Source organism: Erpetoichthys calabaricus, chromosome 3, assembly GCF_900747795.2.
Source record: "Erpetoichthys calabaricus chromosome 3, fErpCal1.3, whole genome shotgun sequence".
Lineage (NCBI taxonomy): Eukaryota > Metazoa > Chordata > Cladistia > Polypteriformes > Polypteridae > Erpetoichthys > Erpetoichthys calabaricus.
In genome coordinates this window covers 303,946,860-303,966,077 of record NC_041396.2, presented here as the reverse complement: position 1 = coordinate 303,966,077, position 19,218 = coordinate 303,946,860, and the positions used below count along the sequence as shown (strand labels likewise).

The 19,218-nt window shown below is 38.1% G+C and overlaps 1 protein-coding gene across 1 annotated transcript in view; it reads left to right on the top strand.

Moving 5' to 3' along the window:
- The window catches only part of LOC114649165 (sodium channel protein type 8 subunit alpha-like), a 442,931-nt gene that overhangs the window by 200,605 nt on the left and 223,108 nt on the right, over positions 1–19,218 (top strand). Inside the window, exons 4-6 of the mRNA XM_051925019.1 lie at positions 544–632; positions 1,092–1,220; positions 8,447–8,538. Of these exons, the coding sequence (XP_051780979.1) occupies positions 544–632; positions 1,092–1,220; positions 8,447–8,538 (310 nt within the window). The remainder of the gene's footprint in view (positions 1–543; positions 633–1,091; positions 1,221–8,446; positions 8,539–19,218) is intronic.

Sequence of the window (19,218 nt, the reverse complement as noted above, 5' to 3'; positions counted from 1 at the left end):
ACATTTTTATTACTCTTTAATTTAATATTGTTTTTTTGTATCAGTATGCTGCTGCTGGAGTATGTGAATTTCCCCTTGGGATTAATAAAGTATCTATCTATCTATCTATCTATCTATCTATCTATCTATCTATCTATCTATCTATCTATCTATCTATCTATCTATCTATCTATCTATCTATCTATCTATCTATCTATCTATCTATCTATCTATCATATAGTGCCTTTCACATCTATCTATCTATCTATCTATCTATCTATCTATCTATCTATCTATCTATCTATCTATCTATCTATCTATCTATCTATCTATCTATCTATCTACAGAATTGAACTCAAGACATTACTTAACATATCATTTTAGAGAAATGAACATGTGACCTGTGTTTAAGTAGATTAAACTTGAATGGAAGAGATGAAACTATACAAAAGTAAATTCAGGTTGAACTGTTTTTCATTGAACTTTGCAATTTGTCTCCTTAGTTATTCTTTTCCTTGTCATCTTACAAATTCTTGCCTGATTCCTTAACTTGCTGTGTGTACAGTATTCAGCATGATCATTATGTGCACTATTTTGACAAACTGTGTTTTCATGACTTTTAGTAATCCCCCTGAATGGTCAAAACAAGTAGAGTAAGTATATTTTTTTGATTTGCTTTCTCATTTCTGTATTATGTGCATTAAAGAGCCAAGTTATAACGTGCTATACTGACATTGAACATCAATGATAAACATACTGTAACTGTTAAAGTGCTTAAAAATCTTTGCCTAGTTTATTTTATCCATTGTCTGTTAGTGTTCATCATCTGAATAAGAGGTGAAATAAGGATATACTGGAATCTAATGCCACACTCTTTGAAATTTTATTAGCCACCTGCTATAAATACATAAGAATTTGTATTCTTGCTTATCAGAGGTCTCACTACTATCCAATTTCTTTATGGCAGCATCAGTACATTCAGATGTTTCCTGACAGATCTTTTTAGTTTATTTCTCTCTGACCTCTTTATAATCCTGTAATGCTCTGCACTCCACATCTGCCTCTTGCGTGTTTTTCAATTGTGTTTTTTTTCTTTTTCTTCTTCTTTACAGGTATACTTTCACTGGTATTTATACATTTGAGTCAATTGTAAAAATTCTTGCTAGAGGATTCTGTATAGATGACTTTACGTTTCTTAGAGATCCATGGAACTGGCTTGATTTTAGTGTAATTTCAATGGCGTAAGTAACCACCTAATTGTATTATAACTCTATACTATTGTGTCTTAAAGTGTGCTATGTTGATGAAATAATAATTTATTGAGTAAAATGGAGGAAAGGAAGTTCCACAGAAGGCAGAACAGGAGGCCAGTCTGTTTGTCCTCTGCTTAAATATAATGTTTAAGGCACTGCTGGATAACTAAAGTGAGCTTCCTCATAAAATTGTACCAAACACCTACTGAATGTTTTTGCATGTACGGGAGGATTATATTGTTATTTTCTTTTTTTTTAGTCTATTAAATTTTTAGTAGCCAGACAATTAATTGATATCTCACTTTGGCTTATCACCTGTAAATTTGCTAGTCCAGGATGAAATTAAATCAAATGAATACTATAATAGGAGCAGACGTTCTTTGACCCTGCAACTGGCTAAATAATTCTACTATTGCATTATCTTTGTTTAAGCAAACCAATTGTAAGGATAACTAGATCAAGGATGGGAAGGGATTACACTGTGATCTCCTAACTTCTTTGCACACCTGGGGTTGGAGTTCAACTTTTTGTATTAAATGTTTCATGCATTGTTGGATTTATCATTAAATGTAATGTGACCATTCCTTATATGTCTTCTACACCGATTAGCTGTTGAACAAAATATGTTTGAGAAGAGATCCTTTACACATGATTTAGATTTATGTTTAACATTTTGTTTAAAGCCAAACAAAAGTTACTTTTAGGCAGCCCCTCTGCATCTTGGTTCATATGTTTAGACATTGTGCGTCAGAAGCAGAAGATTTGCAGCATCAGCTACATGAAGAAACAAATATCGTCTGTCAGCATGGCTGCCTTTGCCACTTTACACCAACTGCTCTGCTGTTTTCTGCGGAACATCTTCCCAGCTGGAGAGTTCTTCATTTCCGTGTGATCTGTGTTTTGTTTGTGCTTGCTGATTTTCAAAAACAGAAGCATCCAATCTGAAGAGTACAAAGTATCTTTGGACTGTACCCATCTTATTCTCTTCTAAAGGAATTAGTTCTTCAGCTGCAGACTAAATTATGCCTGTAGCTGTAGTTTTGAAATAAGTATTACAACCACAGCAGTACTGGATTTTCAAGCATGGGTGTGATGGCTTGAGAACCTCTGCCAGTGAGCATCAATGGAGCTTCTCTAATTATTCTGTGGATCTGATCGATGGAACGTTTTTCATTAAAGGCACTTCATTTTCCTGCTCTCTGTCCTGACTGCAACCGATGCTAGCACTTTTCAACAAGGACTGATGGACACACTGCTTTGATAGTAGCCTTATCCATCGTTTTGAATTATGATTGTTAACAAAACAACATTTTTTAAGTTCTCCTATCACTTACTGTCCCATACTTTCTATTCCATCAATCAGTTTTGATTCTTTATTTTGCATATTGAATGTTTTAATATAAACTTAAATCTTTAACTTGGGAAAATCTGCTGCCAGCTTATGTTAACATGTTACACAAACAGAGATATCTGTTGTGATAAGACAGTCCCCGGGCACAGACAGACAGCCGCTGAATGTCCAAAAACACCCACTGTTTATTTACAAAAGTGTCCTGCACACAACACAGTGCTCCAGTCCGCCCAAACTCACTCCCTTCTTTCCTTCACTCTCCGTCTTCTTTCCACCTTTACTCCCAAGCTTCGTCTCCCTCCTCCCGACTCCGGCTCCCAAGTGGAGAAAGGCGGCCTCTTTTATAAGCACCTGGATGTGTTCCAGGTGCTCCTTGACGATCTTCCGGCGGCACTTCCTGGTGTGGCGGAAGTGCCACATGAGCACCCGGAAGTACTCCGGGTGTCACTGGAATTCCTTCCATCAGCACATGGCGGAAGTGCTGACGTCCAGGGCTCCACAATCCTGCGGGGGCTCCCCTGGAGTGACCGCGAGCCCCAATAAGGTTGAGCTTCTATGCTCTCACCTCAAACCAGGGTGGCTGCCCTCTCGTGGCCCAGGGGAGGTATAGTCCCTCTCTGGGTCCTTCCAGATGTCCCCAGACATCCGCCACACTGTTCATTTTCAGGTTGGGTTGTTTTCTGCCACCATTTTGTTTTTTGTTTAACTGTACTAAACTGCCACGTTTTGCCCAATAAGGGTAAAAAGGTCATTGTAGGTTAACTTTCTTATCTGACAGCTCAGATTCCAAAACCATTCTTGCTCTTTAATTTTGTCAGTTTGCACTTTTTGTTTGTTTTTTTGTTTTGTTTTTTCCTGATTTTTGAACTCTGCAATCCTTTTTGACCTCATTTTTGTCTTGCGGTTTTTGGCTTTGGTAATTGGTGAGTTTTAATTTTTCTGGTCCACACCCTTGATTCATTTACATTTTTTTCTCTACGTCTTTTCTTTCAGTTGTTCTCATTTTCTCTTGCCCACTGGGAAGAATAATAGCAGCTTTGCAAGTCAACCTAAACACAGCCATACCAATTCACTTAGCCTGCATATCTTTGGGTAGAAACTGTAGCACCCGGAGGAAACAGTTTATGGAAATTTCGCCCCCAATATTTTGCCCCCAAAGTTTCGCCTCCGGTAATTTTCATCCTCCCCCCACCCATTTCGCCACTATACCACTATATTTTGCCTCTGTATTTATGTACATATCAACGTATCCAGTGTTTACAATTCCAGGAAATTCTTGTTGATAGGTTTGAATGGCACTTCGCTCAAAATCTGTCATTAGTTGCTGTGGTTGAAGACCCGGTTGTAGATTTTTAAGTTCTTGAAGCAATTTGATGAATGTGTCACCAGTTTAATCCATCTTATTAACCGAAGGTTGTAAACCGGATATGGACGCAGGGGGCTGGGCGCAGGGCGCATCGAGGCACATGCGCACTGCCACCCTGTGGCGCATCGAGGCACACGCGCACTGCTGCACTGCTACAAGCCCGCCACAGAGAAAACAAAAAAGGTTGTAAACCGGATATGGACGCAGGGTGCGTCAAGGCGCACTCGCACTGCCGCACTGCAACGAGCCTGCCACAGAGAAAACAAAAACGAGAGGATTCAGCGCATACAGTGGTGTGAAAAACTATTTGCCCCCTTCCTGATTTCTTATTCTTTTGCATGTTTGTCACACAAAATGTTTCTGATCATCAAACACATTTAACCATTAGTCAAATATAACACAAGTAAACACAAAATGCAGTTTGTAAATGGTGGTTTTTATTATTTAGGGAGAAAAAAAAATCCAAACCTACATGGCCCTGTGTGAAAAAGTAATTGCCCCCTGAACCTAATAACTGGTTGGGCCACCCTTAGCAGCAATAACTGCAATCAAGCGTTTGCGATAACTTGCAATGAGTCTTTTACAGCGCTCTGGAGGAATTTTGGCCCACTCATCTTTGCAAAATTGTTGTAATTCAGCTTTATTTGAGGGTTTTCTAGCATGAACCGCCTTTTTAAGGTCATGCCATAGCATCTCAATTGGATTCAGGTCAGGACTTTGACTAGGCCACTCCAAAGTCTTCATTTTGTTTTTCTTCAGCCATTCAGAGGTGGATTTGCTGGTGTGTTTTGGGTCATTGTCCTGTTGCAGCACCCAAGATCGCTTCAGCTTGAGTTGACGAACAGATGGCCGGACATTCTCCTTCAGGATTTTTTGGTAGACAGTAGAATCCATGGTTCCATCTATCACAGCAAGTCTTCCAGGTCCTGAAGCAGCAAAACAACCCCAGACCATCATACTACCACCACCATATTTTACTGTTGGTATGATGTTCTTTTTCTGAAATGCTGTGTTCCTTTTACGCCAGATGTAACGGGACATTTGCCTTCCAAAAAGTTCAACTTTTGACTCATCAGTCCACAAGGTATTTTCCCAAAAGTCTTGGCAATCATTGAGATGTGTCTTAGCAAAATTGAGACGAGCCCTAATGTTCTTTTTGCTTAACAGTGGTTTGCGTCTTGGAAATCTGCCATGCAGGCCGTTTTTGCCCAGTCTCTTTCTTATGGTGGAGTCGTGAACACTGACCTTAATTGAAGCAAGTGAGGCCTGCAGTTCTTTAGACGTTGTCCTGGGGTCTTTTGTGACCTCTCGGATGAGTCGTCTCTGCGCTCTTGGGGTAATTTTGGTCGGCCGGCCACTCCTGGGAAGGTTCACCACTGTTCCATGTTTTTGCCATTTGTGGATAATGGCTCTCACTGTGGTTCGCTGGAGTCCCAAAGCCTTAGAAATGGCTTTATAACCTTTACCAGACTGATAGATCTCAATTACTTCTGTTCTCATTTGTTCCTGAATTTCTTTGGATCTTGGCATGATGTCTAGCTTTTGAGGTGCTTTTGGTCTACTTCTCTGTGTCAGGCAGCTCCTATTTAAGTGATTTCTTGATTGAAACAGGTGTGGCAGTAATCAGGCCTGGGGGTGGCTACGGAAATTGAACTCAGGTGTGATACACCACAGTTAGGTTATTTTTTAACAAGGGGGCAATTACTTTTTCACACAGGGCCATGTAGGTTTGGATTTTTTTTCTCCCTAAATAATAAACACCATCATTTAAAAACTGCATTTTGTGTTTACTTGTGTTATATTTGACTAATGGTTAAATGTGTTTGATGATCAGAAACATTTTGTGTGACAAACATGCAAAAGAATAAGAAATCAGGAAGGGGGCAAATAGTTTTTCACACCACTGTATGTGAATCACATTACAGTATTACAGTAGGAATCCCCAGACGTCCAAACTACACTACGTAAACCGGATATGGACGCAGGGCTGAACTTGCTGTGCTCCACTCTGCCAGCAGTCGGTGTCAGCAAAGGCAACGGAATCACGTCTCCACAAAACGAGACTGCTTTACTACAGATATGCGTATGTAATTAAATGACGTTTCCCCAGACGCACCCACCCTCCATGATATAATTATAATGCAATAATTACCTGGTTTCTCTGCAATTTTCAAACTGGAACAAAAATAATCCAGAGATTTCAAAGTAGACACTATGACTGACGAGTAATAATTGTTGATCATGATGCCACTGATGGCAACAATAAGCTTGAATTTGAAAAGTAGCAGTCCATTCCTTTTTGTTGATTTGCCTAAATTCAGAGTCAATGAGAAATGGTTGCTGGGACCTACTAGTCCATTTCAGGGCACACGTAAACACAGCCGCATACATGGCCACTCCAGGACTGTAACCAAACATCCTGACAGTACAACCTGTTTTTGTCCTATGGGAGGAACTACATTCAAATGTATGAAGATCATGCCTATTGCTGACCTGGCACATCACCATTAATGTTATCAGAAGCTGCAGCAGATGGATACAAAACCAGATACTGGGTTGCTTCTACATCCCCATGCGTGCCCCCATAACTCTTGGAGGGGACCCTTTGCCATCCATTACAGTGTCTTTGTCCTGGAAGATGGGTAGAAGGCTAAACTGTAAAACACATGTTAGCAAATTACTTGCTTCTCCTTATCCCACCCAGAGCCTAAATGGGCAGATTTACTCCTCACTTGTTCTTTCCTTGAGCTTGATTGCATCATAGGTGCTGAACGATCGTTTCAAGCTTGAATCCCTAAATATGCTGGCACTATTGGCAAGTTGGAAATCGATCATCAGAATCTTCATGACCAGCAGAGGGCACTGAGTAAACATGGTGTGAATCCAGCATTGTTTTGCTCAAAGCTGAAGAGCAAGTTTGGAGATCCCAAAGCGGGCATTTTGAGAAACAACTGAATACAGGAATGAAACGTGGTGTAGAAGGACCTACAACGGGCAGCAAAGCAGGACAATAAATGTTGCTTTCACTTTGGTTTGGGCAAGGATTCAGTTATGGTCAATGCTTTGAAAGGCGATCCCCCAAAACTCTTTAAAAAAATACACCCTACTCTTATTCCTTTCGTGTTTCATTAGCTTGATGTCTCATTTTCTCCGCTATTATTTGAATGCACTGCTCACTTACATGTATTTTTATTGTTTGCTACGTTTTACCCTCTTTCTGCTTTATGCCTTTTATTTTTTTTAATGGATTGCTGCTGATTTTGCTTTACTCCTCCATTTTTAATCTCTTTATTCTTCATTTCTCTTCTTATCAGAATATTTTGTTAGATGTCTTGCTGTCTTTGTTTTCGCCTGCATGACCTTTTTACTCTTTATATATCCTGCCTCTCATTTCTACTTTTTTTTATTTATAATGTCTGCATTTCCAATTTTTATTTTTTTTTTTTGTTGTTGTACTGTTCACTTTAGTTTTGTTCACTCTACAATTTATTTTATTTCCATTTGCTTTTTGTTTGCTTCAGTGGCATAGCTAGAAGGGTAATATCACTGGAACAACTATTCAGTCATTCACTTAGGATATGGCAATGAAGAACAAGTTGTTTGTAGGCACCCTGCCATCCCAAAAAAAAAAAAAAACAAAGCATCTCAAAGAAATTCTCCATTTTGATTTGCAATTGTTGAAGTGGGATGGAGCAAAAATAAAAAACTGAAAGAGACCCCTGCCAGAACTGGAAAGAAGTACCTCAGCAGCTTCCTTAGACCACGCAGTTTGATTCTTCACCCCTCTCTGAAACAAGTCCTCTGCATAGTTCCGTTATATTTGCCTTTTTCATTTTGATTTCATTTGTTGTTCGTTTTTGACATTTTCATTTTCCTGGTTTTTTTCTCTCATGGTTTGTTTTTCCCGCTCTGTCCTGACCATCGTTTTTTTTCTCTCATTTGTGCATTTTTTTCTATTTTTTTTTTTTGACAGTTTACAAGATATTCAGAGATCCTGTCATGTATCTTCATCCTAACATCTGACCGTAGTTATGCAGGTGGTGCTGGATTGAGCGGATTTTCATAATTTCCAGAAATGACCAGACTGGACATAGCATTTTTCTTTTTTTTTTTTGTTTTTGGTCAATGGTGACACCCAAATGACAAATGATGAACCCAGTAGGCAGATGTACCATCCTTTTTTTTTATTTTTTTATTTTTTTTTTTATTTTTGTTGCAGCAGCAGCTCTACTACAAGTAACTTTGATTTGATTCTGCAGGTATATTACAGAGTTTGTAAACCTAGGCAATGTTTCAGCTCTCCGCACATTCAGAGTATTGAGGGCTTTGAAAACTATTTCAGTAATCCCAGGTAAGACAGGCCTGTGGTACTTTGGTGTTAGGTGTTTTGGATAGGCCCTGTGAGTGATGTACCTCTTTGTTGTAGTTGTTGTTTTTTTTTTTTTTATTTTGGTGTGTTTTTGTCATTGTGTTTGTGTGTGACCTCCCTTATTGCAGATATGTGACAGAGTTTGTGGACCTTGGCAATGTTTCTGCGTTGAGAACGTTCAGGGTTCTCCGAGCTTTGAAAACTATCTCTGTCATCCCAGGTGAGAGACCGTTTAAACACTAAGGCTGAGCTTTCTTTTTTTCCAAAAATCTCAAAAATGGTATCGATACATTTTTGATAGGCTTCGCAGTCTACTCTATTTTGTTCTTTCAAAAATGTTCTAGAAATCCATTTGAAATTATTTGCCACCATCAAAACTCCATTCTTAGTAAAATTCTTCAAAAAGCTAAAGCTCCCAATTTGATCAGCATATTAATCGGAAAAAAAAAATTGTACAGCTTTCATAAACCCATAGCTGTTACCAATTAATTTCAAAGTATCATTAATATTGTAGGAGTAATCCACCTAATACAAGTATAAACAGAATTGAAGATTTTATAGTGCACCTGTTCTTGCATATTAATAGTTGGCACTCATTGAGATGGGAGAGAGCTGTGTATTTGTAACATCTCTGCCCAGTAAGACAGTTCTAAATAAATAGAGATTCACTTGGCTTGCTGTTCACCAACTCTTCATGGAGGTGGTTTCACTTGGCTGCCACTTTGAATGGTTTGTCAATCCTGAGCCAGACCTCCTATGTTTCTAACTTTACTCTAAAACAGATCATTAATGTTTGATGTCAAGTTGCAGATATTTCATTGTCAGCAATTACTGTACATAGTCTATTGAATGTTCCCTGGTCACAACCTGAAGGTTAATGCCAGAAAAGCTAGATCTAGAGATGTGAGGTTGAAGCCTTAATACATTTAACAGGAAATTTAAAACTTCAGCAACAGATATGAAAAGTCTTTATGGTGTTGACACAAGCCCTAGTAACACAAAATTTGCCACATCAGAAAAAGGAGACAGTCCAGGAAGATGAATGCAGTATGGCTAGTGATAACACTTGGAAAGTTTTTAACTAAAATATTTTTTAAAAAAAACTAATACATTTATATGTATTTAATTAGCAGCCACTTTTATTCAAAGAGGTCAACAAGAGGGCTGTTTAGAAACGAGTGTTACAGGACAAGGTGACAAAATTGATCACCACAAGTGGTGAATTCGAACAAATTACAAGCAAGTGACAATTCATAATAAGAGTTTCATACCATTTTGGTAAAGATATAAATATTATTAGCAGTAACAATAAGACTTTTAGTGTTTAAAATAGTACTAGCAGGCTTAAGAAAAGTAGTCATACTAGTTTCAGTGACATTAGTGTCCATCAGCTAGTAACTGTGATCGTTAGTCAGTGTCCAACCCACTATATCCTAACTACAGGGTCACGGGGGTCTGCTGGAGCCAATCCCAGCCAACACAGGGCACAAGGCAGGAACAAATCCCGGGCAGGGCACACACACACACACCAAGCACACACTTGGGACAATGTAGGATCGCCAATGCACCTAACCTGCATGTCTTTGGACTGTGGGAGGAAATCCAAGCAGACACGGGGAGAACATGCAAACTCCACGTAGTGAGGACCCGGGAAGCGAACCCACCTTATTGCGAGGCAGCAGCACTACCCACTGTGCCGCCCCTGTGTTAGTCAAATTTTAGCAATATACTGTAGTTAGTAATAAGTATTATAAATAATAATGACCAAAGCAGAAGAAATATACCAATAATAATATTAATACATGATTTAATTTCAACAGCATGTGAATGTTTAATGATAAAATCAGTGAAAGTAGGAGTGGTGGCTCTGAGGCTAAGGAGCTGCGCTGGTATCCAGAAGGTTGCCGATTCGAATCCCCGTCACTGCCAAAAAAGAGATCCTACTCTGCTGGGCCCTTGAGCAAGACCCTTAACCTGTAATCACTCCAGGGGGCGCTGTACAATGGCTGACCCTGCGCTCTGACCCCAAGGGGTATGCGAAAACGAACAAATTCCTAATACGAGAAATTGTATAAGGCGAAATAAAGAACAACAAAAAAAAAGTAGGCTATCACAAGAAACTAAAGTAAAAAAATTGTACTTACGCTGTTGCCCTTTTTGAAGCAAATGAGAAGGACTCTTTTCCTTTTTCCAATATATTTTGTAATCTCTGATCCTTTTATTTTAAAAAATTTTCCTTTAATCCATGAAACATTCAAGCCTAATTATCTTTGTTCTGAAAATGACCCAGGGTTTATTTCCAGATATATCTCTGTTGCTGATTTATTAAGACTGCCAAGCCTAGTTTGTGAACACATCCATGCTGCATGATGCATTTAAAGCCCCACCTGCTATGTACTACATTGGCACAAAGCTTGGCCAATTTTTATTGTTTTTGTTATTTTGTATTATTTTGGGCTTTTTTTTTATTTAGCTTTTTTTTTCTGGAAACAAAGTGTGAATATTTGCATTCTATTTTACTGTTTAAAAGCTTTCAAATAAGAAAGATTAATACATTTAGTATAAGCTCCTGCAAACACTAATGAATGATTACGTACTATATTGTATTTTAGCTATAAAAGCATGCAAAACTAAATAAATATAAGGACTTTCCTTTGATATTGTTTATAAGTTGCATAAGTGAGAACGTTTCACTGTTATTGTATAAATGGATGAAGAAGAGAAGACTGGGAGAAGACCGAGGGGCAGCCCAGGACATGCTGGAGGGATTATATTTCATGCTTGTCCTGAGAATGTCTGGGTCAGGAAGTTCTGGAGAATGTTTTGGCAGGAAAAGCATAAAGAAAGTAATGAAGATAGCTTTTATTTGTTCATCAAAAAAATTGTAATTTTATTTAAAAAATTATTTGTAATAGATTTTGTAGTGTAATGACCGTACACTTGGTCTGCTACAGTAGTCCCTTGTCATATAATATGATTTACCGTCAAGTAAGCTCAGGGCCTGAGGTGAAATCAGTGGCCTCATCCCAACTTCAGGGTGTTGTGTTGTACATTTGCTTATTAAATGTGTAGTAGTACTGCTACATTATGAAAATGAAAAGGCCCCCGCCTAATATACTGAACATATTAATTTATGTTTAAAGGATAAAATCTCAGCCCTATTGTACGTTTTACTGTTTTATTTTTCTTTACTGCATGTTTAAAATCGCAAGCCATTGTATAGTGCATATAAATTCATCACTGAGCAGCCAGTGTTAGTGCAAATGAACAAAAATGAAAGTCAATCATATGCACTTTTGCAGGATTCCACTTTCTTCAGGCAAGATGACCAACTATTACTCTTTTCTCTTACCTGTCACACAGCTACCGTGTTTCGCCGAAAATAAGACATGGTCTTATATTAATTTTTCCTCCAAAAGACGCGCTAGGGCTTATTTTCAGGAGATGTCTTGTTTTTCCATGAACAGCAATCTACATTTATTCTTGAACGAAAATTTCTCTCTATTATAAAAAAAAATCTCGGAAGGCGACGATACGTGATTTTTTCGGAGACACTTTAATGACCCGCAAGACAAGACATTGAGACAAAAGGACAGCTGCTGCACAGGCTTTTAAATGATCGACACGCATCACGACAGCAGTAAGACAACAGCTGATCCAACTGCATCTCCTTAGCGTGCGTTCAGCCCCCTCTTCACAACGCGAAGTGGCTGACGTGCAGTGCGAGCCGGGGGCACAACCCCGTAGTATTCTTGAACAAAAATCTACATTTATTCAAAAACAGTCATGTCCATCATCTTCTGGATCATCATCATAACTCTCCAAACTCCAAATTCCATTATGAATTTCTTGCGACTCCATTTCCTTTAGAACAATTGTCCCCCACCTCTCATGTCTAGCAACGGAGCTTTCCTTAAATGAGCACCTCTTGTCCATGTAGCCTGCTCGTAGTGCATTCGGATATCCAACTTCTCTTTGCAGAAAGCAGTAAGATTTTTGCCCTGGGACTCCTTCACAATTCCTTTCTTGTACTCGACAGAATGTTCATCTGTGTATATACACTTTCGCCTGTGCGGGATTGTAACCAGGGCTTATTTTCAGAGTTGAGCTTATATTACGAACATCCTGAAAAATCATGCTAGGGCTTATTTTCGGGGAAACACGGTATTTATGAAGGACACACCCTCACCCCTCGGCATATATACCAAGAAAAATAAGTTCTAAATTGAATCTTGTTGCAGATGTGTAATGCTGCACATCTTTTTTGGACAGTCCCTTTTTTATGATTCTCTTGCCTGAATGTATAACATCTATAATGATTAATATAAGAGTCATTTTTATTCATTTCTCACTTTAAACTGTACATCGGCCCCATTTTAAACAAAAATAAGAAACAAACCCAAATAAAATTAGGCCTGGAGTGGTGGCTTTGAGGCTAAGGATCAGTGCTGGTATCCAGAAGGTTGCCGGTTCGAATCCCCATCACTGGCAATAAGAGATCCTACTCTGCTGGGCCCTTGAGCAAGACCCTTAACCTGTAATTGTCCTGGGGCGCTGTACAATGGCTTACCCTGCGCTCTGACTCCAAGGGTTATGTGAAAAAGAACAAATTCCTAATACAAGAAATTGTATAAGGCGAAATAAAAGAACAAACATAAAAGTCAACATTTTGTTATCTCCATACTATTGAAAACCAAGATTTTCAAATGTATGTATATATGTTGGTAAAATGGCTGACAGGGTAATGTTTCCTTGTTGCTGACAACACCTACTTGTTTAAAGTGCTGGCGACAAAGCCACGGAGAGCTCATGCAAGTGGTCTGGGGAGCCGGCAAGGAAGTCTCCTCAGTAAAATGCAAAAGCCTATCTTAGAATTTTATTGTTAAAAGTCCATAAAGCAGAAACCCGTAGACAGGTGCCTGGCACCCCCAGAATGTTTTTTTGTATATTTTCAGATCAAATATGACATTGATAATTGTATTTATAACAACAAACACAACACTCTTTTTGCCATCTTGGCAAAGAATTTTCCAAGTTGAATTGCTGACCCCCAGTTCACTACTAACAACAGCTATAGATGTCTGCATGTTACAACCCATACTCTTATATTTTTTGATTTCTTGAGGTCACCAGAGCAATTCTGCCAACAATGGGATGTTCTTTTTTCCTTTAAGCTATTATAAATGTCTGTCTTGTTTGTCACAAAATGTCATTTTCTCACATTAGCCAAGTCTTTAAACCAAATACAAAAAAAAAACTGTTTTTAAATGACCATTTGGTGAGCATACAAGCAAATGCTTCAGTTACTTTGAGAATGACAGTCATATATCATAATAAGTCCCCAGGATATTTCTTTAATTGCTACATGCTGCCAAAGTAGGAAGTCAGGAAGATTTCAATATGCTTTTAAAGCATGTTTGGTAAGAATCAATAGCTATTTTCCTTTTAGGTTTAGATTATTTTTGCTTTCCTTTTTTATACCTTGAAGCAAATATCATTGTTGTATCAAATGAGTAGCTTTACGATTTTGCTTGTGCAGTTGCTTTTACAAAAAAAAAATTTTAAATTCAAAAAAAAAAAACTGAAAAACAAAAAACCAAGCAAAATTTTACAGATTGGTTCAGCCTTGGAGTTTAAATGATTTGCATGTGAAAAACCATCCCCCTTGCCTGTCTTTTGCTTTTGTTCCTACTGGTTTGACTTTTATTTTGATTTTGTGTAATGCATTAAATATTACTAATGTATGATTAAATACTTTTCATCATTTTAGATTTTTTTGTTTGTTGCTGACATTATGCAATGCAATTTTACTTTAATGTTCTTGTGCTGAGTAAAAAATGTAAAGTTTTGCGTGGAGTCTGTTATGAAAACTAATCATTTGCTTTCAGGAATAATTTGCATCAATATTCTTTTAAACTCTGTAAATTAACAACTGTAAGTAGTTTTATCAATTTAATAAATTGTCCTGATAAAGTAAAAAAGGACCATAAACTCCTGTGATAAAAATTTAAATTTATGTGATCATTAGCAATTGAATGCTTTTCAAAAATGAAAATTAGAGTTTACAAAAGGAATCGAAGAGCATCAGATATTACACTACAGAGTCACAAATAGCCAGAGCCCATCTCTGTTCACAAAGGGGAGACCAAACATGAGTGGAGCATCAGTCCATTTCAGAGAACACACATGGATGTATGCAGTCATCCTCAGCCATGCCAGGCCGCTAAACCGAATATACATGCTTGGTAATATGGAGAGAATCTGGAGTTCAGTGCAGGCATGTGGAAAAGAGGCAAGCTATACAGATATAGTGATCACTCTTTGGTTTAAATGAAGGTTCCTGGAGTTTTAAGACAACTTTTCTATTTATTATCCTACGATGATACCCCCTGAAAAGATTGTTGTAACACATATTTTTGACTAGAGTCCAAAAATGAATGTCAATTGTCAAATTAAACAAGAGGTTACTTGAAAATATGATTGGGCCACTACAGTAGCCATGAAGGCTGAAAATTCCCTCACATATTGGAGTAATGTTCATATCATAATTGCTTGCATCAAGGTTATTATAGTTAACGAAAACTAAAATCAAAACTAAAACCATCTCTCTATTATAAAAAAAAAAATCTTGGGAGGGAGTTGAGGGGGACAAGATGTGATCTTCTCGGAAGACACTTTGACATCCCGGGAGACAAAAGGACAGCTGCTGTACAGGCTTTTAAATGTTCGACGTGCAGCGCGACTAGCAGAACACACTGCTCACCAGCAGCAGCAGTAAGACAGCAGCTGATCCAACCGCATCTCCTAAGTGAGTGTTGGCCACCCTCATCCCCCCTCACAACACGAGCAGCGTTATACGACCTGTGAGAAAGAGATTTAACCACACCCAGGGCCGGAAATAAAGTACAAAGAATAAATGACAAAGCAGAATGTCGTAAAGAACTAAAAAATGTTGTACACATGCACAGCAGGTTAGGGATAATGAAAGTATGAAAATTCCAAAGTCTCAAAAAAAGGATAGGAAAGATCACATTACCGCAAAGAAACAGAAATTATTACTTGGTAAAATAATGGAACAGCGAACAGAGATCAAATATAATAATCGGATATAAACTTTAAGTCGGAGACGTGTAGATCGTCTAATTCGTGTTGCTAGCGAGAATGAAAAGATTTCAAAAACATTGGCACGGAATGAAGTCCCGTGAGACGGAGACTTTTAACATGAGATTTTTTCAAGTCACGCCCTACTTGTAACTACTTTCAAACACAACCACGATCATCTAACCTCAGTTGTGTGAATGCTTTTGCCAGACACACTTCATGCGCTCTCAGTTCTTATAAATTTTATCATGGCAATAATTTTATACGTTCTAGATGACACGTCAACGACAAAGCGAAGAAGAAAGAGCATGGGCAAACATTCGAGAAAGTTGTTTTATTTATTAGGGAGAAAGAAACGATATTCACTCACAGGCAGTTATACGTTGCGTGGTCACGATGTAAGTTCAAACACGGAATCAAAATTCAATGCGATCTTGAAGAAAAGTTTATTCCAAATATTGGTTTTACAAAAGTTTTAAAGTAAAAGTGAAAATAATGCATATGTAACAATTCCCATGAAAATAACAATCTCTTTAAATTGTGTATCCGGTAAACCAAACACGGGGGTGGGCAAGCCCCCTAGTTATTAAAAAAACATTTTCATAAACTGAAATATAGTAATTAACAAAACTGAAATGAAAACTAAAACTAAACTAAACTATTAAAGTAGCTGGAAAAACTAACTGAAATAAAATAATAATTTACTAAAAATATTTTTTGTTTTCGTTTTTCAATTAATATTCTTTGCAATAGTCTTTAACCCTTATAATTCTAAAACAGAAAGTAATTCACCAAGAGCCACCCGCATATATTTCATCCAGTGAATGGTGGCTGGTGATGGAGGGTGGTGTTCACACAGCATTTGCGTTGACAGATTCAGCTGAATATGGGCGTATAAAGTGTGAGAGATAGAAAGTGATTTACTGTGCCTCCTTTCTTTGCACTTGTTGTATATCAAGATGTAATTCAAATGCCTGAAATTGTTTAATAATACAGCTAGGTGGGGTCTGCACACTGATTCAAGCCTAACAGCCATGTTCTTCCTAAGCCCGCATGATTTTCATGATTACACCTGTCAGAACACAGTAGAATCTATTTTCTGATTTTTTTTTTTTTATATCTTTAAAACTCTGTCTATAAATTGTAAATTGTATGATCAGTATGGCTGGTAGAAAATAACAAAGCCCAGTATGGGAGATATTTCAGTACAATATTAAAGGCATTCATTATAGGCACATTGTCTTGGAGTGGGAAATGTTGTGTGCAGCAGACATTTAGAGTAAAAAACCCTCAAACCTTAAAATTCACAAATTGGTCCATTCTGGGCAATACAAGGAAAAGATAAAAAGTGCCAACAATCCACGCACAAAGACATAGAAAATATTTTAAAAGTTATAACATTGTTTATATTCGGTATCTGGTTTTGATTATGCTTGTTTTAATCAGACAAAAAAAAAGCCAGATAGTAAACCATGTAGTGTAGTAAGCTTCCAGTAACAGTAAACTCATATTATATCCAAATTCTACAAAACTAAACTCCATAGTAGCTCTTTAACCATACATTAATTACTAAAACTAAAACTGAAACTAATAGATATAAAAATAAAATAGAAATGTCTTTGTGAAATAAAAATGTAATTAAAACTAAAAATACACGATGAAGAAAAACTAAAACTAAACTGAATTTCAAAGTGAGGTCAGAAAAAATATAAAAATAAAAACTAATATAAAAAGGCAAAACTATAATAACCTTGGCTTGCATTCCATTTCAGATGGGGAAACTGACTTTGAGTTATCTTGTATGACAAAGTTGCAGAGCAAACAGAAGACCATGCTCAAGCAGTGCAACCAAACACCCATTTCTGCTTTCATCATTTACTCTTGGAACGCTGCACTAGTTATGATTTTCATTATTCTGAGCTTTGCATCGACTCAGTTTACTCTTAAGCAGTCTTCAGCCATTTCTTCATTCTTCATAAAAAAGTATTTGCCAGGAAAATAGTAAGAATAGTACTCATCACCTCTTCTTTACTTTCTGTTATAATAATTTTCCTGGATTCTCACAGGAATATTTAGATGTAGATTTATGCTTTGTCCAGATATAGCAACATGATAACCTGAAGGTCCCAACATCCTTAAACAGCTTACATTTACATTTATTTGCCTAGCAGACACTTTTATCCAAAGTGACTTACAAAAGAGGTGAACATAATTCAAGTAACATCAGTCTAGGTGGAGTCCTTAGGAAGAAGTGTGACTGGACAAGGGGACATAATTGATTATTATGAGTGAAGAGATCAGAACAAAATGAGTTACAATTCGTATGTTACAAAAACCTAACATCCACCAGCAAGGAAATACACATGAAAAGAGTCTGGGCTGTGATTTGATACCACGCAGAGCTGAATATACCTAGATAGGAATATATATACACGTATATAGGTATGTGTGTGTATGTGTGTATATATATATATATATATATATATATATATATATATACACACTGTATATATACTGTATATATATATATATATATATATATATTGCTCAAAAAAATGAAAGGAAGACTTTTGAATCATAGTATAGCATCAAATCAATTAAACTTCTGGGCTATTGATCTGCTCAGTTAAGTAGCAGAGGGGGATGTTAATCAGTTTCAGCTGCTTTGGTGTTAATGACATTAACAACATGTGCACTAAAGGGGCATCACTGAGACGACCCCCAAAACAGGAATGATTTAACAGGTGGAGGTCACTGACATTTTTACCTCCTCATCTTTTCTGACGTTTTTTTCACTCGTTTTGCATTTGGCTACGGTCAGTGTCACTACTGGTAGCATGAGGCCATACCTGGACCCTACAAAGGTTGCACAGGTAGTCCAACTTCTCCAGGATGGCACATCAATATGTGCCTGTCATTGCCAGATGATTTGCTGTGTCTCCCAGCACAGTCTCAAGGGCATGGAGGAGATTCCAGGAGACAGGCAGTTACTCTAGGAGAGCTGGACAGGGCCCCTCATAGAAGGTCCTTAGCCCATCAGCAGGACCCACCGGTGTCTGCTCCTTTGGGCAACAAAGAACAGGATGAGCACTGGCAGAGCCTACAAAATGACCTCCAGCAGGCAGGCAGGCCACTGGTGTGAAGGTCTCTGACCAAACAATCAGAAACAGACTTCATGAGGGTGGCTTGAGGGCCCGACATCCTCTAGTGGGCACCATGGAGCTTGATTGGCATTTGCCATAGAATACCAGAATTGGCAGTTCCACCACTGGTGCCCTGTGCTTTTCACAGATGAGAGCACAGGTGACAGACATGAAAGGGTCTGGAGAAGCCGTGGAGAATGTTATGCTGCCTGTAACTTCGTTCAGCATGACCGGTGTGGTGGTGGGTCAGTGATGGTATATCTGGGGAGGCATATCCATGGAGGGACACACAGACTTCTACAGGGTAGACAACGGCACCTTGACTGTCATTAGGTATTGGGATGAAATCCCATTGTCAGACCCTATGCTGGTGCAGTGGCTCCTGGGTTCCTCCGGGTGCACAACAGTGCCGAGAGTATGCAGGCAGTTCCTGGAGGATGAAGGACCCCAGTTTGTGTACAGACTTGGTGGGTGTGTGCAATAATGCACCATGCTGAACAGAGATAAGGTGGTGCTCAACAGACAGATGACCCTGGGATAACAACAAGACCTGTTTCATATATAGAAAGAAATGAATGGGGAGGCCCGTCTTCACTGCTGTTACATTTTCCTTTAGCAGAAAGTATCTTTATTTTTATGTTTATTTTTACAATGGC